Raw genomic sequence first — 27,534 nt, 5'->3', positions numbered from 1 at the left:
GAGATTTTTAGGGTCGAGTACAGTGGCCTGTTGTCAGCTGACACAGCCGAGAAGGTCCAAACAATCCAACCTTAACTAGAAATAAAACAAAACTAAGAACACAAATGAATACAAAATACATAATTTCATATAAACAAGCATAACTGGTTGTAGTGGAAGAGAGATTTCATCACTCATTTGTGATTTGTTGGCTGGTGTTGTCATGTGAACAGGCTGTGAGAACAGAGCTCATAAATCCTATGCAAGGTCAAACAGACCCTGCAGATCAGCTCTGCCTGCTGAGGAACGAGCACCCACTGTAAGCTGCTGTCTCCATAGCTGATGTGTATTTTATGGTCTGATAGCTGATAGTATTTTTATAGTGTAGGACTACTAACTGAATTAATTGTCGTCTTCTTTGTGTTTCAGTGACAATGTCGACTGTATCTCAGACTGATACTAATGTTACTGTTGAACTGCAGAATCAGGAGTTATTGAGGACAATAATTATTTCTGGTCTGTCTACACTTCCAACCTGTGTGTTTCTCTTCATTAATGGAATCATGTTGTTCACAATGAGGAGTAAACCGGTGTTTCGTGAGACATGTCGCTACGTGCTTCTATATAACCTTCTGTTTTCAGACACTGCACAGCTGGCACAGACTCAAGTTATTTTCCTGGTAAGGGCTTTTCAAGTACAATTACCCTTTCCTGTATGTGCTATTTTAATCTTGTTGGTAAATCTTACAGGCAGAATCACCCCTCTCACACTTGTCGTGATGCCTCTGGAGAGATACATTGCTGTGTGTTACCCACTGAGGCATGCTACCATTGTCACCCTCAGAAACACAGGGGCTGTTATCATTGTGATCTGGGCTGTCAGTTCACTAAACAATGTGACTCGACTTTTGGTGTTTTTTGAAGTTTTATCAAACAATGTGGAAAACCTAGGGGTGATCAACGATTGTTCTAATGTGGGTATAATCCTGGGGTCAAAGTCTGAACAATATGACACAATCTACACATGTTGTCTGTTTGTATCTGCTGGTGTGGCAGTCATTTTTTCTTATGTTGGTGTGATAGTAGCAGCCAGGTCAGTCTCCACAGACAAAAGTTTAGCCAGAAAAGCTTGTAACACTCTGCTGCTGAATGTGATACAACTGATCCTCAGTCTGTCTGCTAATATTTATAATCCTCTGATCAGAGCTCTTTCAAGAACTGTAGCAAGGACAGTATTTTTGTGGGTCCGGGATGTATTTTATGTTTGCTTTATTATCCTCCCCAGGTGTCTGACCTCTCTTATCTATGGGCTTAGAGACCAGACCATCAGGCCTGTCCTCATATACTATTTATGCTGTCGAATGAAAACCTCTGTTGTTTAAGCCAGTAGCTGAGATTTCACGTTCCGACTTCTGCAAATCAGCATATTTGAGAGCCCCCACCTTTTCACACTGTTGCTCTCTGGAAGGAGCTACAGAGCAATAAAGACACATTTCCAGGCTACAGAAAATCTTCTGTCTGAACACCATGAAAGCACTGAACTCTGTCTCAGAACATCCCAAATAATATCACAAAGGACTGTGCAAATTGTTATATGTGTGTATTTCTTGTAACTCCTGTGTGTGTGTGTGTGTGTGTGTGTGTGTGTGTGTGTGTGTGTGTGTGTGTGTGTGTGTGTGTGTGTGTGTGTGTGTGTGTGTGTGTGTGTGTGTGTGTGTGTGTGTGTATAAAGGCATATTTATTGGAATGGAATGCAATATTTGCTTCAGAGATTTCAGGGATGGTGTTTTTTGGACTTAGAGAACATTTGATTCTATATGTCCCTCCTAATGTGGATTCTGTTAGAGTTGTTTTTAGAGGCTGTTCACTACCTGTACCTCCATAGTGAGAGTTTCTTCATCAGTATTCTGTTTCTAATTCTCCTACACAGAATTTGTAGAGACACCGAAAGAGCAGAATGGTGTCTGGTTTAGTGCTCTCTAGATCATAACGTTGCTTTTTGCAGATGAAGTGGTTACACTGGAAATATTGACTGATCTCCAGCTTATACTGGGGCAGTTAGCAGCCAAATGAGAAGTGGGTGGGATGATATTTAGTACCTCCAAATCTGAGACCATGATTTTTATGCCACAGATAAGATTTACAACTTGGTCATTGTTCCTATGAACTGTAACATCAGCATAGCCTTCGTCAGCATACATTAAGACTGTGGTTAACTTTTGTCATGATGTGCTGTTTGGCAGGAGCAGGTAGACCCCAAAAGGCAGGACTCAAAGGTAGATGTAAATGAAAGGTGGTTTATTGAGAAATGATGAATGAATGGCTATGCTGGTAAGGACGGAAGCCAAAACTAACTACAACACAGGAAACAAGCCAGGAACAGAGCAAAAACACAGGGCAAAACGAAAGGCCGCAACACAGCCAAAAAACAGTCCAAATACAAAAACAGAACATGGGGCACAAGGAAGCAGTCCAGGAGGGCCAAGGGCAAGGGACAAAACAAAACAGGGCCAAAACAAAAAGCGACGACACAAGGCCGGAAAGCTCCAAAGTCCAGAACTGGGGGTCAGAACAGGAACAAAGCAGAAAACAGCAGCATGTGACTGGGGAACACAGTTCAACAAAAACAAAATTAGATTACATCATCTGCTACTGACCTGCTAACTAAGCTGACATGACACTGTGTCACGTGAGCTCAGCGTAGCACAGAGATGATATATGATATGTGACTGCAGGCTCCCTCCATAGAGGACAGCACAGACTTCAGCCCAATAATTACCTGCACAGGTAAATAACTGCGGATGACTTGGGGTTTTGAACCTGAACGTGTGCTGAAAAAATGATAGAAACTTATTGTGCTCTTGTGGACTAATGACATCACTGAGTTCATATCTAATTTCTTATTTGCTTCTTTTGAAATGTCTGATCCAACTCAGTCTCAGACCAACATTTCTGTTGGACTGGATAACCTAGAAAGAGTTTTGTTTTCCTCTCTGACTACATTACTGTGCTGTATCTTCTTCTGCATTAATGTCATCATGTTATTCACCTTGAGGAGTAAACTGGTGTTTCGTGAAACCTGCCGGTACATTCTCCTGTATAACCTCATTCTTGCAGACACTCTACAGATGGCAGTGAGCCAGATATTATACATGATGTCTGTTTGTAAAATAATGTCAGCTTATCCTGTCTGTGGGCTTCTTGTCATGTTTGCTAATCTCACCAATGAAATCTCTCCTCTCACTCTGGTGTTAATGTCTCTGGAGAGATATGTAGCTGTGTGTTACCCACTGAGGCACGCTAACATCGTCACCATCAGAAACACAGAGGTGGCGATCCTTTTGATTTGGGCCTTTTGTTCAGTAAATATCCTCATTCGAGTTCTGTTGCTGTTAGAGTTTCCCTTTAAAGAGCTGCAGAGTCTGCAGATCAAGAAATACATTTGCGACACATTCCTCATGTTTCTCACTCCTGTATCTCATGAGTATGACAAAGCTTACTCTTGTTTTCTGTTTGTGTCAGCTTTTGTTGGAGTCACTTCTTCCTATATAGGTGTTATACTGGCAGCCAGGTCGGCCTCCGCAGACAAAGCTTCTGCCCGGAAGGCTCGTAACACACTGCTGCTGCATCTGGTGCAGCTGGGCTTCAGTCTCTCTTCAACTGTGAACAATGCATTAATTTTAGTCATCTCTAAAACCTTTTCAAGACGAGTGCTTTTACTCATCCAGAATGTTTTTTATGTGCTTCTTTTTATTCTTCCCAGATGTCTGAGTGCACTTATCTATGGGCTCAGAGACCAGACCATCAGACCCATCCTTATGTATAATCTATGTTGTCGACTGAAACTCTCAGTCATCACAACAAAGGCTAAGATTTCCCCTTAGGATATATGGAAAGTAGCAATAACTGTCTCTATGTTTGTTAAACTCTTTCACAGTCATCTAAGTGATTTTCATAAATCAGCAATAAATTAACTGGAAGTTTATTTTTCTGGCAATAACTTCTCATTTGTTTGTCTTTCCTGTAAGAAGAACACATCCAGATGTGGTTTTTATCAGTATTTCTTAAAATCCAGTTATACCAGCCTGTCCTTATTATCATCCTCAAAGTCCACCAGTAGCCCATCCATCCATTTTCTTCCACTTATCCAGTTCAGGGTGAGAGGGACTGGAGCCTATCCCAGCTGTCATAGAGCAAGAGGCAGAGTACACCCTCGACAGATCAGTCTGTCACAGGACTAACAGAGACAGACAGCTGTTCATGCCTAGAGCCAATTAACCCAGCCTGCATGTCTTTGGACTGTGGGAGGAAGCCGGAGTATCCAGTGAGAATGCACACAGACATGAAAACATGCAAACTCCACACTGAAAGGCTCGTCTGACGAGGAAGGCCAGCAGCATCATTTCAGCATCACTTCACCCTCTACAGATTCATACAATCCCACATAAACTGCAGTGGCCTCCATCACCTCCCACACACTATAATAACTTGCACTGATAACTTTCAGGACTCTTTTTTCCTCCCTACATAAGCACTGCTTCAAGTTTAATATTCTATTTCTTATCTATTATTATTATTGTTGTCTATTTATCATTTTTTTACTATTTGTTTTCTTTCATTAATGGGCAGAGACACCGGTATAAATTGTATACATTTGATACATTTGTAGCCAAAATTTGCAATTTGTACACAGCATGCACAGTATGCATTATGGGTGGGAGTGTAGCTAAATGTGTGCATAAATGATGGCAGTAGAGTAAAGTATCCAAGTGACTCATAACAAATTTAACACACTGATAACATTTTTCTTGCTCCAGCCTCTGACGGGGACGGTCGCATTCTATCTCTCTCCCTGCCCTCCCTATCTTTCCTGCTTGCTGCTTGCTGTGAGAGCGTCTCTTGCACACTGTTCGAATAAGAACAAGATTGAGAGCAATATGGATTTGGCAAACTGGGCCTTCAAGACCATGGATCGAATTTTTTCCACTATGAGATCTGGGAAAGGGGAGCCTGCGTGTCCGAGTGGAACAGACCCGGTTGGATACGTCATCGACTCTTGGAGCTCGTGGAGACCTGTGTGCTTCTCGGCCCTCGAGGTGGAAGACGTGGAAGACGCTTACATATTTGGCTATCTGGTAGCGGTATCTTTTCTGTTTGGGCTTGGAGGATACCTGATTTACCGTGAAATCAAGAAAACCTGGACGGCAGTTCGACATCTGCAGAGGCTGCCGACCCAGGTGGATGGGCTGACCAGAATGGTACAGACTCAGACTCAAGCCTGATGAACCTGAGCCGTAGACTTGGGGAGTAGCAGGTGAGAGGGGTTCGATCTGGAGATAAGGTACGGTTCTGCTCAGTGAGGACGGTAACTAATGAATTTGGATTATTGGATTTATTGAATGGTTTCCCAGTGAGACTGAAGGCTGTTGAAAAAACAAGCAGCCTGTTCCAAAACAACACCTGCATTATCAGAATTCGGCTCCCTAGCCGGCCTTGGCTGGCAATCATATCTCTCCAGAACTATGTGTGAAGGCCGCTATCCCCCTCAGCCCTCTCTGTGATTTGTGAAGCTGGATCTGGTGTACCAAGGCTGCTGATGAACTTCCATCACTATCAGCAAACTGTTTGCCTGAGAGCTGGCATCTGGGCTCCACAATGCCCCCACCCTCTCGTCTCCGTCTGCGTCCCCTCCTGACCCTGACCCTACCCACCATACTGCTATCCCGGCTTTATATGTGCAATATGCTTTTTGCTGAGGTGTTTTTTTGAACCTCGTAAGGTGTTCTTTATGAACACAGTATGAGATGATTTTTTTGAACCTAACTATCCCAATGTATCTCTTTCTGTCTCTCTGCTAAAGGTAGCGCCGTTGTGAAACGGTTGCATGACCTCAGACATCTGTCCCCCCCTGTCTGTGTTATGTTTTTGTTTTGGATGGATGTTCTGTTAACTGCAATTTCCCCATTTGTGGGACTAATAAAGGCATTCTTGATTCTTGATTCTTGATTCTTGATTTGATATCAGTACAAAGTGTGTAACTTTGTGGTGTTGGCCTCATTACACATGGTACTTTGTGTCTGTGAGGTCACCGTGAATGTCAGTTTGTTTGCTTTATTGCTGTTACATGAAATTTGGTTTTTGAGCAGTTCTGATAACATTCCTGCTTTCATGGCTCTTACCAACTATTTACAGTTTTTATTATGTGTAATTTTCAATATTTGATGGAAAAAATAATAAAAGACTTACTGTGTTTCAAAGTGTCTCTCATTTACAGACACCACGGAGGTTCATTTTCTCCCCACAGTTTTGCAGCTATTACTGACTGAAAACAGCATTTTTCCAGCTAGAAATGTTGAACAATATCCTGGAGCTGATCACAGCACAGCTACAACATGAAATACATTTCAGTACATAATTAAGAAAAATATAGCAGCAAAGTTAAAATATTAAACTATACAAAGGCTGAATGTTCAGAACCAGACAGCGCTGATCCCCCTGATGGAGCTGCTGCAGGAGCGGTGTGGGACGGTGGAGGTTGATTTTTATGGTCTGAAGAAACAGACCTGCCTGAACCGGAAACTGTTCGATTATTAGTTTCTTTTCGTCGGTCATGTGAGTTTGAGCTTCATGGGCAGAAATAATTCACTTCTCCAACATCAACCCCCTCGATCTGAATTGAGGTCTGGAGCGGAGTACAGGAAATGAAGGAAGCCCGTTTCAGTTCATTCATGGCTCAGGAATTACTCACAGCATTTTTTAATTGGCAATTTATGAAGAGAAAACTGTTTGAAAAAAGTTAAAACCTTAATGAAAATTACCAGTAACTGCTATTATGTGGGGAAAATGATACATAATGTTTATAATGTGTAATAAATATATAAAGCAAAGTTTTGGAATCAAAAATGTGTTTAGTTTGTTTACAGGAGAAAACAGTTGAAAGACGAGACAAAAGTGGAAGTTTGTTTCCTGCTGCTATAAATGATCCACAGACTGATGCTGAGGGAAAATTATGGGCTAAAACTGTTGCATGTGATCTGCTCTGTCACCAGCAGATGGCGCTACTGCACCATCAATCCCTCAGCCACCAGCTCCTCTCTCTTGTACGTGCTGAAGATCATGATCTTGGCGAAGTGACCGAGCTCTGTCACTTCCCTTCACCACCCTTAAGGTTGTGCTATAGATCTGTTTCCTGGTGCCGCCTTGTCCTCCTCATCAGTCCAAGGAAAAACATCTGCAGCAGGTGTGATGAAACCCTCCTCTCCTCTAAGCACAGGGTTTTTCTTTGAAGACAAAAAAACTGAGTCCTCCTCACCTTTGAGGCTAAATAACATCACTACTAAAAATAAATGCCCCTCACCACTGATCAACACTTTAATCTCTGCAGCGAGCCACCATCTTTTTCCAAGTTAGAGTTCATCATTTGGTCTGCATCAAAGATGAGGATCGCTTACAGACCAGCACTGCCGACAAGGTACATTTTCAGTACCTTGTCGGTGAGACCAACGCCCCCTGCAGTGTTCCTGGCTCTTTTTAACATCCTTAGAGGCTTCCTGAACCACTTCATCTTTGTGTGTCAGTCTGTGGTGGGACTCAGTGCTGGATTGCTGCACAGACAGCAGACAGATGAGGTAAAGGCACAGAGTAGTTGCAACAAACAAGGAGCTAACTTCACTTGTTTCCAGGTTAATAATCAGGTGTTGACTGAAGGCCTTCCTTCCTCTCAAATAGCACACAGCCAACAGGTAAGTTCATTAAGGTGTGCAGGACTGCAGGGCAGGTCACTGAGAGTGGGCAGAGAAAAACTAAGCTAAGAATAAGCCAGACCCCCTCAGCCTCACAGAGTGAAGACTGTAACACAGGTGTTTATCAGCGCTTGGATTTGGACACATTTCCGACGGGACTTCAGACCGGCTCGGTTCTCAGATCATTTCTAATTTTCAACAAGAATTTGGATAAAAACAATCAAAGGGATTTGCTTGTTTTCTGTGGTCTAATGATATTAATAACAGCTTATTATCTCACTTCTCATACATTTCTTTCAAAATGTTCAACTCAGTCTGGGCCTACAGTTGGACTTGGAGATGTTTTTCACTTTGAACTCCATTTTTTATGCTGTATTTTCTTCTGCATTACTGTGATCGTGTTGTTCACTTTGAGGAGTAAACCAGTGTTTCATTCTCCTGTATAACCTCATTCTTGCAGACAGTGAGCCAGATATTATACATGATGTCTGTTTGTAGGATAATGTTATCCTGTCTGTGGGCTTCTTGTCATGTTTGCTAATCTCACCAGTGAACTGGTGACGTCTCTGGAGAGATCTGCAGCTGAGGCGCACAGCTGGCTATCATCGTGGTTTGGAGTCTGCAGATGAAGAAAAAGGTTTGTAACACCTTCCTCATGTTTCTCACACTGGCACATTGTACACTTGCTTTCTGTTTGCATCAGCTGGTGTTGTGTTATATTGCAGCCAGGTCGGCCTCCACAGACAAGCTTCAGCCTGGAAGCCTGTTAACACACTGCTGCTACATCTGGAGCAGCTGGACTTCAGCCTGTCTTCAACTGTGAACTACTGTGCCTACAGTATGTGTTAAACACAGAGACACAGTACTGTCATCTAAGTGGCTTTCATAAATGAACTGGGAGCTTATTTTTCTCAAGGTAACATCTTCTTTTTGCTGTTTTTTCTTTTTAAGAATATCGTGCCCAGCTGTAGTTTTCATCAGTATTTCTTAAACCACACAAGCCTGTCCTTATTACCAGTGGACATGTCCGCTAACACTGTCAGCTACAGACATTTAAAAAAGTTTAAGGTTCCTTCACATCACTCTGAGCAGGGACTGTGTGGTGCAGTTGCAACAAATAAGATGTGTTTTATTTTGCGCAGTTCTTTCAGCTGCGAGTGAGGAAGTCAACATACAGTGAATGCATCATTTATGAATGAATTTAACTAAAGTAACAGGAAAATTTGATAATGATATCATGTGGTGGATAAAGCACTGCACATGCACGGTCCTCACACTATCATGTACTGTGCTTTCTGTCAGGTTTGGCTCGAGCTGCACAAACTGTGGTGTAAATAAAGCCTGTAAGGAGAGCCTCAGGCAGCCTGCTTTCACAAACTGCATTTCACTGTAGATTTTATCTTAATATACAAAATTCAAACAAATACATTCAAAGCATTTTACACTAAGACATAAATAAACTGATCTCCTGAGTGCCTCCTGCTCTGGTCTCAGGCCTGCTGCTACTATGATTAAAATAAATGGAGGATTTATTGTGAATTATTTCTATTGCTTGAAATTTGTTTTATCAGAACAGGCTAAAAACTCTTGTGTCACTCAGTTTTATCGCTGTTATTCACTTTCTTATGTACAGTTTTGATTCAGCTGGAAGTGAAACTGTCAGTTTTTGATGGAGTGATAATATGACAACATCCACCTCAGATTTCTGCAGGTTGTGCTCATTAAATGTGCTTTTTTTTCCAACTAAAAACAGTACTAAGGGATTAGCTACAGTCTAAATGAAGTCATAACAATGGTGTGATAAAATATAGAGACCTCCAAAATAAAATAACGTGATAAATATGTTGCTGCTCTCTCTTTTTGGGGAACTTATACAGACTGTGCATTATTTTTATGTATTTTCTCCTTGGATCATCCACCAACACTCAGTCTTTCAGGGCTTCTGCAAGGCCTTCAGTTCCATCAGCAGAGAAGTGATGTGGAATACTCTGCGGTGCACCTGAGATGACTGTTGATGCCATAGCTGCTGTATACAGAAACAGTCATAGCAGAGTCATCTTTGACCTGCGGTGACATCAGTGTGGCACGCTTGCACCATTCTTACTGTTTCATCTTGAAGTAAATCAATCCGGCACCTGGGGGGTCTGAAAACAGTTCAACTGGACTTTGATTTTGCACATGGCCTTCTTTTTTACGCAGCAGAACATCTCTGATGAAGGTCAACAGGCCAAAGACTAAAGAAATGTACAACAATCGTACACTGAGCGACAACCATCCAGAGTTCGTTTTGGACTTTAATCATTGAAGAGCACATTTTGCTTCATCACTGGAAGACTACAGACAACTTTAATATGGCACTCCAGATGCATCTCGAGCTGAACTTTGGACTCTTTGGCTCTCTCAGCCTGTTTTTCTCCTGTACAGTGCAGAAAGTTCCACTCTGAACCGGCTGAACCTGTTACCATATCACGCTGGGTGTCAGGAGAACAGACTGAGTAACTAACGAGGTTGAAAAAAGTCAAACAGACACTTGTTGCAGATATATGCCATCTGACACATCAGACAGCTTCAAGCTCTCGGCCATTACTGGCTTTGAAACCCCCCAGACACCATAATCCATCAGTATGCACCACACACCACAACTAACAGAAGAGGTGGACCACACATCACCTATGCAAGGACAGTGCAGGAGCTGGCACAGCACAGGGTGTGCTGTAGAAGAACAAGACACTGAGCAGAGTCACTCTGCTATCACTGCTAATGTGGCATGAGCGATCAACCCAGCAGCTCATTTATATCTATGACTTGTGGTGTCACAGATATGCCTGAAACACAACCTTAGTGTCTTCCAAAAGGTTAGCTCAGCCACCTCTGAGCGAGTTCACCCTGAGGAACATGTGCTGATAATGGAAGTAAAGCCACCATCACTGAAGCTCCAATACTGTGATTCACCATGGCAGCAAATAAAGAGCAGAGCTTCTGTTTGAATCCAGCTACAGAGAGTGATTTTAATCATTGTTGCCCACTCAGCCAAGATTGACTTAACAGGTAAATCCTATCAATTTTTACATTTGAATTTTAAATATTACCAACCAGCTGTACCTGACAGGTACAAAACGCAGGAGAGAAAATCAGGTGAATGAAGATAATAATTTGAATTGAGAAGATAAAACAGTTGGAAAAACTGACATGCTCCCCATAGACTGTGAGTTTATAAAGTATCATCTCCAAATAAAGTGCATTTCTGCAGGTATCACTTATATAAAATTTAAATAATTTAGGGCCAGGTGTTGAACCATGTGGAACGCCACAAGTAAATGTCAGTAATCCAATTTAACTTCATGTTTAGCTTTATATAATTACTTGATTTCAGATGCACAAATCTCAATACCACACGGCTTAGTTATCACTTAATCAGCACCTGTATTTGTACATCAAATTCCTTTGCACAGCATAAAAAGGAGGAACAGGAACAGTCACAAACATTTTGCAACATATATATAAATATAAATAAAAACCTTCTATCAGTGAAATATGATTCTCTGTCGCATTAGAAAATTTTTAAAAATGGTTTTTGCACAAGAAAAGTTCATGGTCCTATCAAAGACGGGCTTCTTTTGTTTCCTTGAATGAATATACAGTTTGTGATTTCATGTGTTTTTAAAATATTATGTACTTGTTTTCATAAGCGCGCTTTCCTTAACAGCGATTTTATTTTTTGTTTTGTTTTGATATTTGCAGCCCCGTCGCCATGACGTGTGACGTATGAAAGTGCGTGGTGACGACGTTCGGGCACTTTTCCCTCCTCGTTGACAAAGCTGAGCGTTGGATGTCGAACTAACGGCTCTTCATCGCTGAACTCTTCGTATTCTGTAGGTTCACCGCAGACAAACGGACGGCCGTCACTGAGCTGTTACCGGTAAAAGGCTTTTAAAGTTCTCGCTTTTCTTTTGTTGTATTTTTTTGTATTGCTAAGGTTCAGTTAGCCGCAAAGCTAGCTAGTTAGCAGCTGGCTAGCATTAGCTTGACGCAGGTACCTTGTGGAGCAAAGCGGGCGCGTGCTTGTAAATGTCCGGCTCTGCGGTGGGGTTTATGGCGCTTAGTTTAAAGGCTCACCTGCCCCCTTCATCGGAGAGTTCGCTTTTTGATAGCTGGGTGGATTCACGGAGCTAACTTGTTGTTAGCGGTAGCGGAAATTGACCTGCGTGAGTTCACCTGCGGTTTGAAGCTGGTTTGGTCTGGCCCGGACTCGCCCGGTGTGAAGTGCCGGGTTCACTGCTGCTTTAAACCCAGCTCTCCTGATACGTTTACGTTGTGGTTTGGATTTCGGTTACCAACCGGTGTGGCGGTTCGGTTAGCTGCACGTGGAGGCGGCTCGGGGTCAGCTCCTGAACTACCCGAGTTCAAGGAGACCCGGCTCCCCGAAAACCACGCATGGTTGAGAGGTGTGCTCTCAGAACCGATTCAAACACCACGAAGGGGAACTGTTGAGTTTCTGTCACTTGCCTTACTTTTGTCCACAGCCCACTGGAGGAGGATTTGGTTCACATGTTTAGGAGGAAGTTCCCCCTTAAACGCTTCCTCGGGGTGGGTCAGGGTCAGCTCCGGGTTTCTGCTGTGTTTGGGTAGGTACTTCGGGCGAGATGAAGGTCAGAGGTTTGAGTCCTGTTTCTTTTACATGACCCCTGACAGGAATAAGCAGAATAAACAAATAACCTGACTAAAATTTGTAGAAGAGTACCACATGTAACAGCTGAAATCAACAACTGCACATTTATTCACTATGAGAACACTGTTTTACACACACTCACACCAAACCCTCAGAACATAATTACTAATTACTGCTCAACACACTGTAAAAAAAAAAAAAAAAAAAAAAAAAGCAAACCGATGAAAATATGAGTAAAATTAATATCCACTAAATCTGAAGCCTCACCCTTCAGTTAATGTTTAAATATCAGTGTCTCTACAGAAGAAAAAAGATTTGTGATTTTGTTTTTTTTTTTTCATCCACAATCTGACACCAAAACACTGTCGAGTTTAAAAGAAAATATTCTGTATTAGAGCCCCAAGACAAATATCCAACATAATGATCTGTCTTTCAACTAAAACACATCAGAATTCATATATTAAACATATGAGTGTACCCTGAGGAGAGAGCAAGGACAAAAGTGGCTTCAGCATGTAAATGGGAACTACAGAGACTTCTAATTAGAAGGAGCGAAAGGAGGGGGTTTTTTTGTTTTGTTTTTCCCCCTCACATGTTGACAGCTAGCTCATTTAATTCAGTCCTTCTATAAACTATGAGTTTACAAAAGAGACAGACCACACATAGTCCTGCTGCATGCAAAGAAACAGTCGCACATAACTGCCTAACCCAGTGGTCCCCAACCTTTTTTGAGCCGCGGACCGGTTTAGTGTTAGAAAATATTTCCACGGACCGGCTTTTAAGGTGTGGCGAATAAATACGTCAAAATAAATGATACGACCATAACCAAGTGTGATATTTTCTACGTATAATAATAAAAAACGGGAATCCACTTTGTATTCGTATGCAACTCTATCAGCAGCGTTCTCGTAACATCCCGCCTCAACATGAATAACAGGCTCTCTGCCCACAGCGCTCCCTGGTCAGCTGTTAGAGCCATGGTAAAACATGCCTTCAAAATAAGATACACCGCAAAAACAAATACAGTAGAAATCACCTCAGTCGGATTCAAATGGCCCAGTTTGGGGTCTATTATCGAATTTCGCTGCAATGGCTTCTGCTTCATCTATGAATTTGCTTCTGCAAATTTTATAATCTGAAATTTTACTCGTAAGTGCAAGTTTGTAGCTTACACTTGCCACGATTGTCCCCGGTGAAATGAACTGATATAAACACTAAAACAATTTCCAGGCGTTGTTAGTGTGTGTGTAGTTGTGCACGAACGAGCCGATGCATGGAAGTGGGCGGACAGGAGCTGAGGAGGGTTTTAGCGCTAAACTCATCCAGTTTATGCGATCACATTTAACTGGAAATTTATCAGAATCAGAAGAATCAGAAGGTTTTTATTGCCATATGGGTGAACAGGTTCACAGCATTAGGAAATTGCTGCGGTACTTCGTGCGTACAGAAAAAAACAAATAAGTATAAAAACTATGAGACAATATACAAGTATACAAATTGCAAATATACAGAGATATTAGAGCTATAACTATAGCACAATATTACAAAATTACAAAATATACAGTGCAGAGACTAATTAAAAGATAAAAGAATGTAGACTATATTCCACTAATATGTACATCAGTGCAATCAGACAGGTGCATAGACATAGGGTCATCAGCGTTTGTGGAGGGTGGTGGTAACAGTCTTAGGGTTATTGTTCATGAGTCCAACAGCAGAGGGGAAGAAACTGTTCTTATGGTGGGAGGTTCTGGTCCGTATGGACCGTAGCCTCCTGCCTGAGGGGAGAGGGTCAAAAAGTCTGTGCCCAGGGTGAGAGTGGTCGGCTGTGATCCGACCTGCACGCCCCAGTGTCCTGGAGGTGTACAGGTCCTGGAGAGATGGGAGGTTACAGCCAATCACCTTCTCAGCAGAGTGCACAACGCGCTGTAGTCTCTGTTTGTCCCTAGTGGTGGCTCCAGCGTACCACACAGTGATGGAGGAGGTGAGGATGGACTCAATGATGGCAGTATAGAACTGCACCATGGTCCTTGCTGGCAAGTTGAATTTCTTCAACCGCCGCAGGAAGTACATCCTCTGCTGGGCCTTTTTGACGACAGAGGTGATGGTGGGCTCCCACTTGAGGTCCTGGGTGATGGTAGTTCCCAGGAAGCGAAAAGAGTCCACTGTGGTGATGGGGGTGTCAGTCAGGATGATGGAGGGTAGAGGGGCTGTGTGCTTCCTAAAGTCCACTATAATCTCCACTGTCTTCTGGGCGTTCAGTACCAGGTTATTGTGGCTGCACCAGGACGCCAGACGTTTGACCTCCATCCTGTAGGCCGACTCGTCCCCGTCTGAGATGAGTCCGATGAGAGTCATGTCGTCTGCAAACTTAATAAGCTTGACAGACTGGTGGTCAGAGGTGCAGCAGTTGGTATACAGGGAGAAGAGCAGAGGAGAGAGGACACAGCCCTGAGGAGTGCCGGTGCTGATGGTCCGGGAGTCCGAGACATTCTTCCCCAGCCTCACGTGCTGCTTCCTGTTCATCAGGAAGTCAATGATCCACCTGCAGATGGGATCTGGCACGTTCATCTGGGACAGCTTGTCTTGGAGGAGATCAGGGATGATGGTGTTGAAGGCAGAGCTGAAGTCCACAAACAGGATCCTGACGTAGGTTCCCTGGGAGTCCAGATGCTGTAGGATGAAGTGCAGAGTCAGGTTGATGGCGTCGTCCACAGACCTGTTGGCTCTGTAGGCAAACTGCAGGGGGTCCAGAAGGGGGGCTGTGAGGGACTTGAGGTGGGACAGCACCAGACGCTCAAATGACTTCATGACCACAGAAGTCAGTGCCACAGGTCTGTAGTCATTTAGTCCAGTGATCCTTGGCTTCTTGGGGACAGGAACAATGGTAGCGGTTTTAAAGCAGACAGGCACGTGGCAAGCCTCCAGTTATTACAATGGGACCAGATTTTTCATCCGAGGTAGGTGAATATCCGACGGATTTATGTGATGATTTTATTGGAATTAATGTTAGGAAAAATCAGGACCTGCAGATGCCATCCAACTAGAGCGAAAACCCGATTTGTGCGACTTCGACTTAGGTGATTTTTACTGTATAAAGCGCATGAAAAATACAACTCACCATAACACTGAATCAGTGTAAGCCCCCTGAGCTTGTTTCTCTGATACTCATTTTTGCTGGCTTCTGGTTTGACTGGGTTCGGCCGATTTCACATGGAGCGTGGCTGCAGAGCCGCGGTGTCAAGCGCTGGAGAGTCAGTTTGATGGCTGGGTCTACCTCACTGCTATCCCCGGTGTTGATAAATAAAAATGGTAAATGGACTAGTTCTTACATAGCGCTTTTCTACTCTTGTTGAGCACTCAAAAATTTAAAGAAGCGTTATGTAGGTCAACCAACCGATTTCGTTAGACAGGCCTGAAGCTTCTGGGTTTAATTTTAGCGGTGACGTATCATGTGAGCAGAAACGTCTTGACACGTCAAGAGGAAGTCATGGAGGGAAGTAACGGAGCGAATCCGCCCATTTTTCAAAATAAAATATAGTTTAGGCGCAGATAATAAGTAAAACGGAAATAATTTAAGTTATTTATTCTTTATGTGCGGCCCGGTACCAAATGTCCCACGGCCCGGGGGTTGGGGACCTCTGGCCTAACCGGCTTTAACTCCTGTCAGTTTGTTGTTTTTAGTTCTCTGCCATAAAGTCTGAGTTTCTGTAGTTCCTGTTAAGGTGGTGTAGATGTGCTGTGATATTCTCTCTGTCCCTTACCACTAGGGCTGCAATGATTCGTTGACATAATCGATGACGTTGACTGCAAAACTTAGTGAACGTGGAATTTTTAATGCTGACACGACATATTCTGAAACCCATGTTTTCTTCCGCTTATCATGTGATTTTGTAACTCCAATCTCATTGTACATTCTGTATAACGACAATAAAGGCATTCTATTCTATTCTATTCTAAAACTGCAATACACTACAGGAAGATAAGGGGGCAGTATTGCCTCCATTGTCTGCCAATATCAACAATACTAACGAAGAAGAATGTAACGCGAACTACATAATGATGGTGGAACAGTGAGGAGGGTGGCAAAAATGAAAGAAATGGAGACAGACTGTCAAAGGTGTGGGAGCGTCTGACAGAAACAAAAAAAAAAAAAAAACCAATGCAGAGCAGAGCTTTCCTTCCACGGCAGCATCGCTGCAGTGCTGAGCGTTTAAAACGCCGGCACCCTGGAGCTGTGCCGTCAGCTCTGGATGGGTACGTTAGTGCGTTGCTGATACCTGTTAATGTTTGTACAGTAATGTTTCTGTTAGTTTACCTGCAGGAAACAAGCTCTCATGGATGATGTTTGCTGAGCACCACCATTTCAGTTATGTTAGCTAACGAGTGAAGGACAACAGGAGCAGCTACGATGGCCCCTTTTTTTTTTTATTGCATTAATATCAGCGTTCATTCTGAATAATAAACCTCTGTATGAACTGAATCATTTGTAAACTTTTCAGCTGTTTTGGACCAAAAAAACTTTTTGGTTTAATTTGGAGCCTTATTTGAACTTTTGGACAGAGGCCATTTTTATTTATTTGCACATTACGTTTCCATTAAAAAAAAAAAAAAAGAAAAAAGTTCATTCACTTGAATATGCATTGTTTGACTTGTCATTGTCACATTAATGTTAAAAATACATTTAATTAGTTTCAAACTCTTATTTTTATGGGTCATTATATTAATTGGAGCCTGTCCCAGTCAACATAGGGCAGGAGGTAGGGTACACCATGTACATGTCGGCAGCCTGTCACAGGGCTAACGCAGACAGGCAGCCATGCTGAATTGTTGTTGTTCTGTACTTTAATGAAAGAAAATTAGCTCATCTTTTAATAATACATTTTAATTTTCCTCTGTAGATGTTTGCATGTGAGCTGCACATGAGACATTTAGTTCAGTTGACATTAACTTGATTTCAGTGATTATTGTTAGAAATGAACTTTTGCACAGACACAAAAGCTGTAGAATTTTTTGTTCTTAGGGTTTGGAGCAGGGATCCTCACATCCAGGCCTCGAGGTCCAGTGTCCTGCAGGTTTTAGATGTGTTCCTGATCCAACACACCTGAATCAAATGGCTGAATTACCTCCTCAGTATGCAGTCAAGTTCTCCAGAGTCCTGCTAATGACTTCTATATTTAACTCAGGTGTGTTGAAGCAGAGACACATCTAAAACCTGCAGGAGGCCTGGATTTGAGGATCCCTGGTTTGGAGAGTCGTGTGTTCCCCTCATAGAGAATAACTGTGCACATGCTGTCTGTAGAAACAGCTGCTACATGTGTAGACTGAATAGTATTTCCTCTGGTTTGTCCTCCCACAATCCTCGTTCATTGGCTGTTCTAAAGTCTTCTGCGGATGTGAGGTGGATAAGGTGTTGAAGTGAATAAAGTGCTGTTGGAAGGTAGAGGTAAACATAGCTTGTCATTGTGCTTTGAGTGGTCAGTTAGAGTAGGAAGCTGATCTAGAAAAGCCTGTTTCCATTTTGTACCAAGCAGCAGGTGAGGTCTCTCAGACACTTTAAACAGACCTGTCAGTAAGAAATACAAACATGGACTTCTTGAGGAAACTCAGAAAATCATTTTTCCTTCTGTTGTTCACCCAGTTTTCGCTCAGCTGCGGATAGTTCACCTGCAACAGGTGGTATTAAGCCACAACCCCAGCAGACACACAAACTAAACTTGAAAGAACCTGTGTGGGGTTAAATGGATACCAAACTTGTAACATTTTCACTGCTTTACCTGCTGTCAGGCAAGTGAAGCTGTTACACTCCACTGGACTCCACTCACAAAAACAGCAGTTTTACTCAGCACAGAGCTGCACATCTGCTGTTGCCTCCATCAGTTAGTCAGGGTGACTTTGGTGTGTTTAATGGGTTATTTGCTGATGTTGTCATTGCTTTGAACAGCTGCTGTTGAATATATACAGAGGTGATGGTTCAAACTGCATGATCTTTTTTCTGTCTCCATAGAAGACTTATGCTGTCCTGCTAGCAGGGCAAGATGTTCAACAAATCATTTGGGACTCCTTTTGGTGGAGGGACGGGAGGATTTGGCACCTCATCAACCTTTGGTCAGCAAAGTAAGTTGGTTTGATTTATTTTATCTATTTCAGCAGCAGCATAAACGCAAATCTTTCAGAAAAGCTATGAAAAGCAATGAAGAAGAAACGGTGAACAGCACATCATCAGGCTTTTTCCTGTATACAGAAAAGCCATAAAGAGAAACTCACCAGCTCTGTAATAAAAGTATTTTTTTTAACTGGAGTTTGAATTCCTGACTCAACCTTCTGGTAAATCAGGTGACATATTTATTACATTCATAATATGCAAACAATCATTGCAACACAAGGTACACGATAATGTAGACGTAAATATCGAACATAAATACACAAAAGACAGATTCAGATCCAATAAAAGACGATAAGATAGGAATAAAGATCCTTCTGTGTGTGCTGTTAATGCAGAATTTTGATTGCTTGTTTGCACTTTTTTTCCTGAAGAGTTTAAGTGAAGGAAATACTGATAAACTGAGAACATTAATGGCTGAAAATGTCAGCTTTCAGGCCGAGCTCACATCATGCTGAATCAGAACAAACCTACTGCACGCGGTGTTTTCAGAACTTATTCTTAAAGGGCCATTTTGGGCTCACGCCAGTCTTTGATCTCACCGATCGGGCTGATTCAGAAGCTTTCTGTAGGGATCCAGTTTTTCTTCCTGGTGATTGAGGTAGATGTAAATCATGGAGTCCTCACCTGATCTCCTGTTTCTGCAGACACTGGTTTTGGGGCGGCAGGAGGCTTCGGGGCATCTGCGTTCGGGACAACGACAAACACCGGAGGACTGTTTGGATCCACACAGAATAAACCAGGTTTGTCACAGCTCGTTTTTCATATTCAACAAAGATTTTTTGTGGTGTGGATAAAACCACGACCTTTGACACGCCAAGGCACCCAAGTCAGAGTATTTTCCTGGCTCGATGGAAATAAAGGCAGTTAAATCCAGTGCAGGTCGAGTCCAGCAGTTATAATAAGTTAGCCTGCATAATTAGCTTTTTGCCAACAGGGACACGCCTCCTCTGAACCACAGCATGTCATCTCCGATGCTCAGGAGTTCATTTTTCAATTGCAGTTTTGGTTTGTTGGTGCAGCATTTAAAACAAAACACTGTCCTAACGCCAAAATGTCTTTGGCTGCAGGACCCTGATCAGAAACAGGCCTCCTCCAACACAGAGAATCAAACCTTTCTAATTACTATCTTCATTTTAGGCATGATTCACAATTATCAACCCCCCCCCCCCCCCCCCCCCCCCCCCCCCCCCCCCCCAAAAAAAAAAAAGATATATGATCTTTTTCATGATATTTAATTTCACCTGCTTCTTTGGTATTGTAATGTAATAGGAAGTATTAAACTATGGAACCTCACAAGGGACATGGGAGGAAAAAAACAGATGTACTTTTGTGAGATCTCGCAAAACTTTTTAGGCCGTGCGCTTCTGTGTTAATCTTGATACGGCAGCATCTGTCAGGACGTTGAAGGGTCGCCGAGAGATCGCAGCAAAAGTCATCTTTAATTTATAATTCAGCGGTTCCTGTTGGCCGTAACCAAATCTGTACAGGCATGAATGAGTGAACCTGACAGACTCACTCTCACGCCATCACTGCTTCACTCGATCGCCACAAACACACACAGAGCTGCCCCGCCCCTTCTCAGCCACTCAGCTCATAAACAACTACAGTGATGGAGGACACATACCTATTCATCTATGTTCTGTTGAAACACAATAAAATGAGCCTTTAGAAGCAGCTCAGTTATAAAGGGAGGAATCTAAAGGGGAAAAACTCTTCTGACTGAGCACTAAGCTGTCCTTGTCTCCTCCTCCAGGTGGACTCTTTGGATCCAGCACGTTCAGCCAGCCAGCAACTTCGTCCACCAGCACCGGCTTCGGTTTTGGCACGGCGAGCGGTACTTCCACCAGCCTGTTTGGCAACACTGGGACAGGAACCACCGGCGGACTCTTCTCACAGCAGAGCAATGCTTTCGGCACCAACAAACCCAACTCTTTTGGAAGTAAGAACCCTCCAAACCTCATTGTTGGTGCTTCACGGTTTAGAGCTTTCTGGGTGTTTTAATTCCTGTCTGGATCCTGTGGTGTCTTTTTGTTTTTTATTTTTTCTTCGTCTCCGCTGCCATGATTGCTTTTTAATAAAAAAGCAATCATGGCATGAGGAATGAAAATCAGAAAGATGAAGGAGTCATATTTTATACTATTTAAACGTAAAAAACTCCTGCTTGAAATGTGCCTGTCCATTTGTAATGACAGAACTCTGATCGTGTCCTTTAGGCTTTGGGACAAGCACCAGCAGCGGCGGCCTCTTCGGTTCGACCAACACCACCTCCAACCCGTTCGGCGGGACTACGTCCCTGTTTGGAGGTTCAGGGTTCTCCGCTGCTCAGCAGCCAGGAACGACCGTGAAGTTCAACGTGAGTAAATCAGCATCTGTGCTGCATCATCGCTCCAAACAGTCGTGCTTCTTCAGGTTCTGCTGCTCTTCCTCTGTGGTGTTCTTCTTGCCGTCCATCTTCTTCCTCCATCTGTTTCTTCTTGTCACTTGTCATCCTTCCCATCTTTTTCTTTCTTTTTTTTTTTTTTTTTTTTTTTTTTTAAACATGGTATGTATTTTTCTTCAGCCTCCAACAGGAAGTGACACAATGGTGAAAGCAGGTGTAACCACAAGCATCAACACGAAGCACCAGTGCATCACAGCAATGAAGGAGTATGAGAACAAATCTCTGGAGGTCAGTTTTCACTCAGCTGAAGGCTGTTGGTGTGTGTATGTGTGTGTGTGTTTGTTTATCTATCTTCCTTCCTGTTGCTGCAGGAGTTGAGGCTGGAGGACTACCAGGCAGGCAGGAAGGGTCCGGCCAACCCAATGGCAGCGGGAACTGGGAGTCTTTTTGCTCAGGCCACAGCCACCTCCAGCGCCACCACCGGCCTCTTTGGCTCCACAGCCCCCAACCCCAGCTTCTCCTTCGGTCCGAACAAGAGCACCTTTGGAGCGCGTAAGTGGTGACGACAGTGACCCAAAGATGAGAAGTGTTAAGAGCGGATGAAACAACATGTCCTCTGCTCTCTGTGTCTGTTCAGCAACTACCGGTGCTTTTGGTGCAACCACGGGTGGCCTGTTCAGTCAGCAGAACCAGCAACAGGCCGGCAGCCTCTTCAAGCCGTTCGGTCAGACCACCACCACCCAGAGCACCGGCTTCTCCTTCGGCAGCACCAACACGATGGGACAGGCCAACACCAGCAGCATGGTGAGATCATCTCTGCTTCACTGTTTCTGTCTGTGTGTGAATCAAACTTTTGCATTATCTCGAATTTGATTGCTGCCAATTTCACTAATTTTCATACAAGTAATATATTGTCAGGTTTCTTGTGCAGTTTCTCTCCTTAAGCCATAACTGATAAAGACTTCTGTTTGTAGGTTAGGAAATATGAAAATGTAATAAAAATAAGTAAAGTCCAGCACAGACTCACAGCAGAGGCCGAATGAGAAATAAAAGCTGCAAGTTTGGCCCGGCTGTCATTTTAAATTGTTTTTATTTAGTGGGTATAGAGTGAGGTTGATTAATTCAGTTGAGGTTTTTCCCTTAAGTGTTTAGTTTTCAGTTAGCTTCAATCTTTGGATAATTCAGAGACCACAGTATTGATTCAAGTTGTTAAACTATACACCAAGTTTAGTTTTAATCCCCTTTGAGTTCTTGGATGTGGTGCAGCATGTTTTCTCTTGACACTGAAGCTGTATTTAAAGTCCCAGTGAGGATGTCTGGATGTTTCTTCAGGGTTTGTTTGGGAACACGGCGGCGTCTCAGTCGGGCAGCTTGTTCGGCTCGGCTCAGACCAGCACCGCCACTGGTTTCGGGACAGCCTCCGGCCTGTTTGGCCAACCCAACACTGGATTTGGAAACGTCGGCACACAGGTCGGGACCAGACCAGACCCAATTATTGTCCAGTTCTGAATAAATGTGTGTGTCTGTCTGGTGTGCAGCAGCTCATCCCCTTTCAGGGCGTGATTATAAATGCCTGGACCTCCCCTTATCTGGACGCTGATTGTTTAGATGTTCTCTCATCAAACTTAGATTTATAGAAGCTTTGTGTGTCTGTAAGAGAATTTCATCTCATTTTGTACTCTGAAAGTTTATGGTGACATCAGACAAGACAAACAGGAGAACATAGAGTTGGACTCAACCAAGTGCCCAATAAACAAGCATCTGTTCCTCATGTGGATGAAACACAAAAGAAATCATCCCTATTGAATACATTTTCTTCAGTATTTTCACATTAAAGTGAAAAAGTGTTTTAATAAAGGTGGAGTGGAGAGCAGGAAGTGTGCTGGACAGCACGAGCGTTTCACTCACATTTGCAACTCAAAGACCATCTTTAAAAATCACAATTAAAGCTTTTTATTAGTAAAAACTAGCAAGTCCTTTATCAAACTACCTGTTCAACATGATTGAAATATGCTGTTTGTTTCACAGAGCTACAGTGAAGCTGTAGAAGTGTGAGCTAACAGTACATCTGCATATAAACAACTTTTATTTAGTTTACTGCAGGCGGACAGCAGCCGCCTCACTTCCTGTCAGTGATACCTGCAGCATGCAGGGGAGTCCAAAGGGGTGCTAGATCTGTTTCAAAGCTTTGATTTCTGCAGATTTAGATTAATATAGAATATAAATAAATATTCAGTATAATAATCTGATTAAAACAGATCAAAATTTTAAAGTATGAAACCAGCCCAAAAAACCCAAAACAAAACCACATTTACGAGCCGTCCATAAGTAGAGACCGGTCTGCTTTCCAGTACCCCGGTCATGGGTATCAGCTGATGCTGAGCACCAGTCTGATACTGGTGTTAGATTATTAATCTGTATTTCTGCAGACTGGTAGTCATCCGTCATGTGTAAGGCCCTTAGAACAGGCTCCACTTAGACGTGTCCTAACTTTGTCAAAATGTAGATTGACTAAATTAGTGTTAGATGAATAATGGATGGCAACAGGACCAAGATAAAACAGTGAAAAAAAAGACTATCATTTACCTGATTGCACTTATCGGTAGGGTTGTGCGATATTGACAATCCCAGCGTCATTGGGCAGTTAGCTGTATGGCGCTTTTTTAGCGAATGACTGCTAAAGTTTGCTGAGTGTGTGTTTTGCCAGACACCTTAGCTGATTCAGGTTTGTCTGGGACAGCGGGCTCCCGGAGCTTTTCATATTCCTCGTACTCTGCGCGAGTGTTTGTTTGGAGATGATGGAACAGGTTAGTTGTCAAGCTATCTTTAACGGCAACTGCTTTCTTACAAAGTCTGCAAACTGCAGTCGTTTGAGCAGTGTCAGTCTTTTCAAATCCAAACCACCACCACATGAGTGAAGATGATCGTTGCTTAAGAATTTAAGGCAGTAGACTGCGCAGCTATGTGAGCAGACAGTATGGGCATGTGCAGCAGCCCATACTAAAGCGCAGGGCTTTCAAACTGTTTTGGAGTAGCAGGGGGGGCATGCCAAAGTAGCAGATGCCTTCTGACCGAGACCGAAGCCAAGACGGCAGCAGACGATATGAATAGTCACATGGCAGTCGTGAACTAATCAAATGGCTAAGCTTGAATAAACGTAAATATTGCCACGTGCGTCCACATGGCGCTGGAAATGGAGATGGCGGACGGCGCAAAAAATTTTTTTTTAGGAAAATTAAAAAGTAGACGGAGCAGAGTGGTGGAGTTGAGGTTTATGTGTTTTACCAGTCAGTAGCATGCTCGATACCATCAGCTCATGCTTGTTTACAATAATATCTTAATTGTCATGTTGACGATATACATCGCACACCCCTACTTGTCGATTGCAGCTCATTGTGAGAGTCTTTCCTGCTATTATTTAGTTTCTCCTTCCCCTGCTCGGTCTTGCTGTGTGTACACCTCCTCACACAATCGAAAAACAACTTTTCACTTATGTAAACTGATTTGATCTCAATTTGCAGTGACTTAGAAGAAAAGCTGTTTTCTGCTAAAAGTTTCCTGTTAGCTTCCTCCCTGCTATGTTAGCTCTGCCTCAGACCAATATCTGATCCAAATATTGGATCAGACTGGGCCATCGCTAACCATCTGACTTCATTTCACAAGGTGCAACAAGTGCGTGTGTTTTTGTTCCCGATGTGATCTTTTAATGACCAAAACTCATTGTGAGGGCAGGTCACAGTAGACTGACGGGTCAGTTCAGTGTATTTAAGTCTCCTCTAACAGGAGGTAAATGGTTCACTGAACTGTGTATTGAGTCATCCTGAAGCTGATTTCATTTACATATAATGTATATGTTGGCTTTTGCAGCAGAGTCTATTTGGTCCTAAGACGACCGGGTTTGGTACCACCACCACCAGCGCCCCATCCTTTGGTGCTACCACTAGCCTCTTTGGGAGTAAGCCTACCCTCACACTGGGAACCGCACCTAACACCTCCACGTTTGGTAAGTCTGCCAAAATGATTTAATGACGCCAAAGTTTTCTACAGTCATGCCTCTGTCGCTTTAACTTGTTCCTGTCTCCCGTTTTTATTTGGCTGTAGGTTTTGGTGGAAACCCTGCTGGAGTAGGACTTTTTGGGAAGTCCACCACTGGAGGACTGGGGCCTGGGCTGGGAACCAGCTTTGGAACAGGTAAAAGAAAACCAACAACCTCCGGAAGAATTGAATGCAATCTGTAAGAAATTAAAAAATAAAAACCATATTTCATAGCTGTACATGTATGACAAACTTCCTAATCAAGTAATTTATCAAACAATATATAAAATATTTACAGGTTCCAATGTCTTGGTTAGATGCACATAGTTTATTTATTTACCACTGTAGTCAGGAAAGGTCACACGGCCTCATTAATTTAACGTAGATATTCACCTCTGTTCAGTCTGTTAATCCAAAATCTGTCTGTGTGTCCATCAGTTGGCACTGGGCAGACTCTGTTTGGCAATAACCAGAACAAACTGGGCACCACACTGGGAACGATGGGAACGTTTGGAACAGCCGGATTCAACAGCGGAACGAGTGCTCTGGGCTTCGGAGCTCCACAGCAACCTGTCGGTGAGCAGCTGCATGTTTTTAATCCTTTGGCGCCGATACACCTGTCACCTGCCATGAACAGCTGGTTAACACCGAGCGTCTAACCACTGAGACGTCTGATCAAACGCTTTGTGAATTAGCGTAGTGTAGTGCGTTGTGTCCCAGGCGACACGTTTGGCGTCATAGGGATAAAGTAGATGAGGACTGAGATGCTGCAGGAGATTTATAATCCATCTCTGTTTGGATATTTTTCTCCCTCCACTCTTTGAGCCGCCTCCTGCTGGTAAAAATGTGACTCTGATGTGAAATCTGAATTTTAAAATGTTCCTGTTTTAAACTGTCGCTGTCTCTCCATCAAACTGACCTGCTGCTGTTTCACTTCCCTGCCAGCACACACGGAGCATTAACATCACTGTACGTTCTTATTTCCAGCCCTCACAGATCCGAGCGCAGCGGCTACCCAGCAGGCCATGCTTCAGCAGCAGCTCAGCGTCCTGGCGTACTCGCCGTACGGAGATTCACCACTGTTCAGAAATCCGCTGTCAGACCCCAAGAAGAAGGAGGAGGTAAGAGTGACACACCTGATGAGCTCCCGTTGCTGATGTTAAAATCAGATCACTTTTTTTGATGTTGGCTTATATTTTTGTCTTTTTGGCAAAAACACAAGCAGGATTTTAACAGCTGCTCCACAAAGCTGCTACCACAGCGGTGTGCATTAGTTTGGATCTTATTCAGTCAGTCGATGGCAGTCAGCGCGCTCAGAGTGGAGATCAGACAGCAACTATGAACCGCTGTGGACAGAGTCAGCAGCCACATCACAACAGATGGAGGACCAGAGCTGTTTTTTACTCTGAAGTGATCAGGCTGTTGATTTAAAAAAACAAAACAAAACAAGTAAACAAAAAAAACACTCATTTGACCTCACAGAAGACGGGAGCTGCTGCTCCCCTGCTGTGACTGATGTGTTTCAGTTCAGATCCAAACTAACATTTTTAAACACTAAAGTCAAACCAAGAAAAACGGATCAGAGCAGTTTTCTCTGTCCTGCACTGCTTCACGGTGCATCAGTGCCTCATTTAAAAAAACAAATCTCTTTATGAGGTTGTCAGGAAGCTCTGTTCCCTCATTTGTCTCTTTACTGTTTGATTTGATTTGATAATGTTTGTTTGATTAGGATGACAAAAATTACAGCATGAATTACGTAAACTACCACAAAGCTATAAAATAAACCGTTAAAGCTTTTAGAGTCATCAGTCACATGCCATCTTTATTCCGACAGCGTCTGAAACCAACCAATCCGACTGCCCAGAAGGCTCTGACCACTCCCACTCACTACAAGCTGACTCCGCGACCTGCGACCAGAGTGCGGCCTAAAGCTCTGACATCTTCAGGGGCCTCAAAGTCGCAGCTTTTTGATGGCCTGGATGATGATGAGCCGTCACTCACCAACGGAGCCTTCGTGCCGAGGTACACCTCTGCTTACCGCGGCGCAGCAAAGTTAAATATAACTCTGCACACCTGCCGAGTGGCGTCTGTAGAGGTAACGGCATCTGTTTCTTTCACAGGAAGAGCATCAAGAAACTTGTTCTGAAGAACCTGAACAGCAGTCAGTACAGCAGCCCGCTGAACAAGGACAGTGACGACCTCGCTTCGCCATCAGAGTACCCACAGAACGGACACAGGTCTCAGCACTGTTTCTACATGCATTGTTCACTGCTTCACACCTAGGGTCAATATTGTTTTGTAGCCTGAGGGGGTTTTTGTCAGAATGTTTGAGTTTTTCTTCCTCTGGTTTGATCTTGATGACCAAAAACTCTTTGCTCAGCCAGCATCTACAGACAATCAGTGACATACAGGAACATCAAGTGACAGGATGTAGGAAGTCTAGTACAGGGCTTTCAAATTCCACCTACTCCACCGCTCTGTGACGTCTACTTTTTAACTTTCCTAAAAAAAAATTTTTGCGCCATCCCCATTTCCAGCGCCATGTGGACACACATGGCAATAT

The 27,534-nt window shown here is 43.2% G+C and overlaps 3 protein-coding genes across 6 annotated transcripts in view; all 3 read left to right on the top strand.

Annotated features, from left to right (window-relative positions):
• The first annotated feature begins 258 nt into the window (after nt 1-258).
• Nucleotides 259-1,383, top strand: LOC115791573 (odorant receptor 131-2-like). The gene is made up of 2 exons (XM_030745689.1): nt 259-298; nt 409-1,383. Exon 2 carries the CDS (start codon nt 414-416, stop codon nt 1,359-1,361), a length of 948 nt encoding a protein of 315 aa, XP_030601549.1. The 5' UTR covers nt 259-298; nt 409-413; the 3' UTR covers nt 1,362-1,383.
• A 1,492-nt stretch (nt 1,384-2,875) lies between these two features.
• On the top strand, nt 2,876-4,763 carry LOC115791572 (odorant receptor 131-2-like). The gene has a single exon (XM_030745688.1). The coding sequence runs from the start codon at nt 2,898-2,900 to the stop codon at nt 3,861-3,863; it is 966 nt and encodes a 321-aa protein (XP_030601548.1). The 5' UTR covers nt 2,876-2,897; the 3' UTR covers nt 3,864-4,763.
• A 6,737-nt stretch (nt 4,764-11,500) lies between these two features.
• Nucleotides 11,501-27,534, top strand: part of nup98 (nucleoporin 98 and 96 precursor) — a 32,647-nt gene continuing 16,613 nt past the window's right edge. Inside the window, exons 1-15 of one of the 4 annotated variants that reach the window (XM_030747192.1) lie at nt 11,501-11,640; nt 18,398-18,507; nt 19,201-19,296; nt 20,310-20,495; nt 20,770-20,909; nt 21,117-21,224; nt 21,308-21,488; nt 21,574-21,740; nt 22,269-22,406; nt 24,807-24,939; nt 25,038-25,127; nt 25,410-25,547; nt 25,959-26,092; nt 26,806-26,993; nt 27,092-27,208. In XM_030747192.1, the coding sequence (XP_030603052.1) occupies nt 18,429-18,507; nt 19,201-19,296; nt 20,310-20,495; nt 20,770-20,909; nt 21,117-21,224; nt 21,308-21,488; nt 21,574-21,740; nt 22,269-22,406; nt 24,807-24,939; nt 25,038-25,127; nt 25,410-25,547; nt 25,959-26,092; nt 26,806-26,993; nt 27,092-27,208 (1,895 nt within the window). In that variant the 5' untranslated portion in view covers nt 11,501-11,640; nt 18,398-18,428. Of the gene's footprint in view, nt 11,641-18,397; nt 18,508-19,200; nt 19,297-20,309; nt 20,496-20,769; nt 20,910-21,116; nt 21,225-21,307; nt 21,489-21,573; nt 21,741-22,268; nt 22,407-24,803; nt 24,940-25,037; nt 25,128-25,409; nt 25,548-25,958; nt 26,093-26,805; nt 26,994-27,091; nt 27,209-27,534 lie in introns of all 4 variants that reach the window. The other 3 variants (XM_030747190.1, XM_030747191.1, XM_030747193.1) reach the window with 3 other exon arrangements.

Source organism: Archocentrus centrarchus, chromosome 14, assembly GCF_007364275.1.
Source record: "Archocentrus centrarchus isolate MPI-CPG fArcCen1 chromosome 14, fArcCen1, whole genome shotgun sequence".
NCBI classification, from domain to species: domain Eukaryota; kingdom Metazoa; phylum Chordata; class Actinopteri; order Cichliformes; family Cichlidae; genus Archocentrus; species Archocentrus centrarchus.
The sequence above is the reverse complement of the archived record's forward strand: the minus strand, read 5'-3'. Positions and strand labels throughout refer to the sequence as shown.

Coding starts and splice junctions, on each gene's coding strand:
- LOC115791573 (XM_030745689.1), top strand. CDS start 414: ATGTCGACTGTATCTCAGACTGATACTAATGTTACTGTTGAACTGCAG.
- LOC115791572 (XM_030745688.1), top strand. CDS start 2,898: ATGTCTGATCCAACTCAGTCTCAGACCAACATTTCTGTTGGACTGGAT.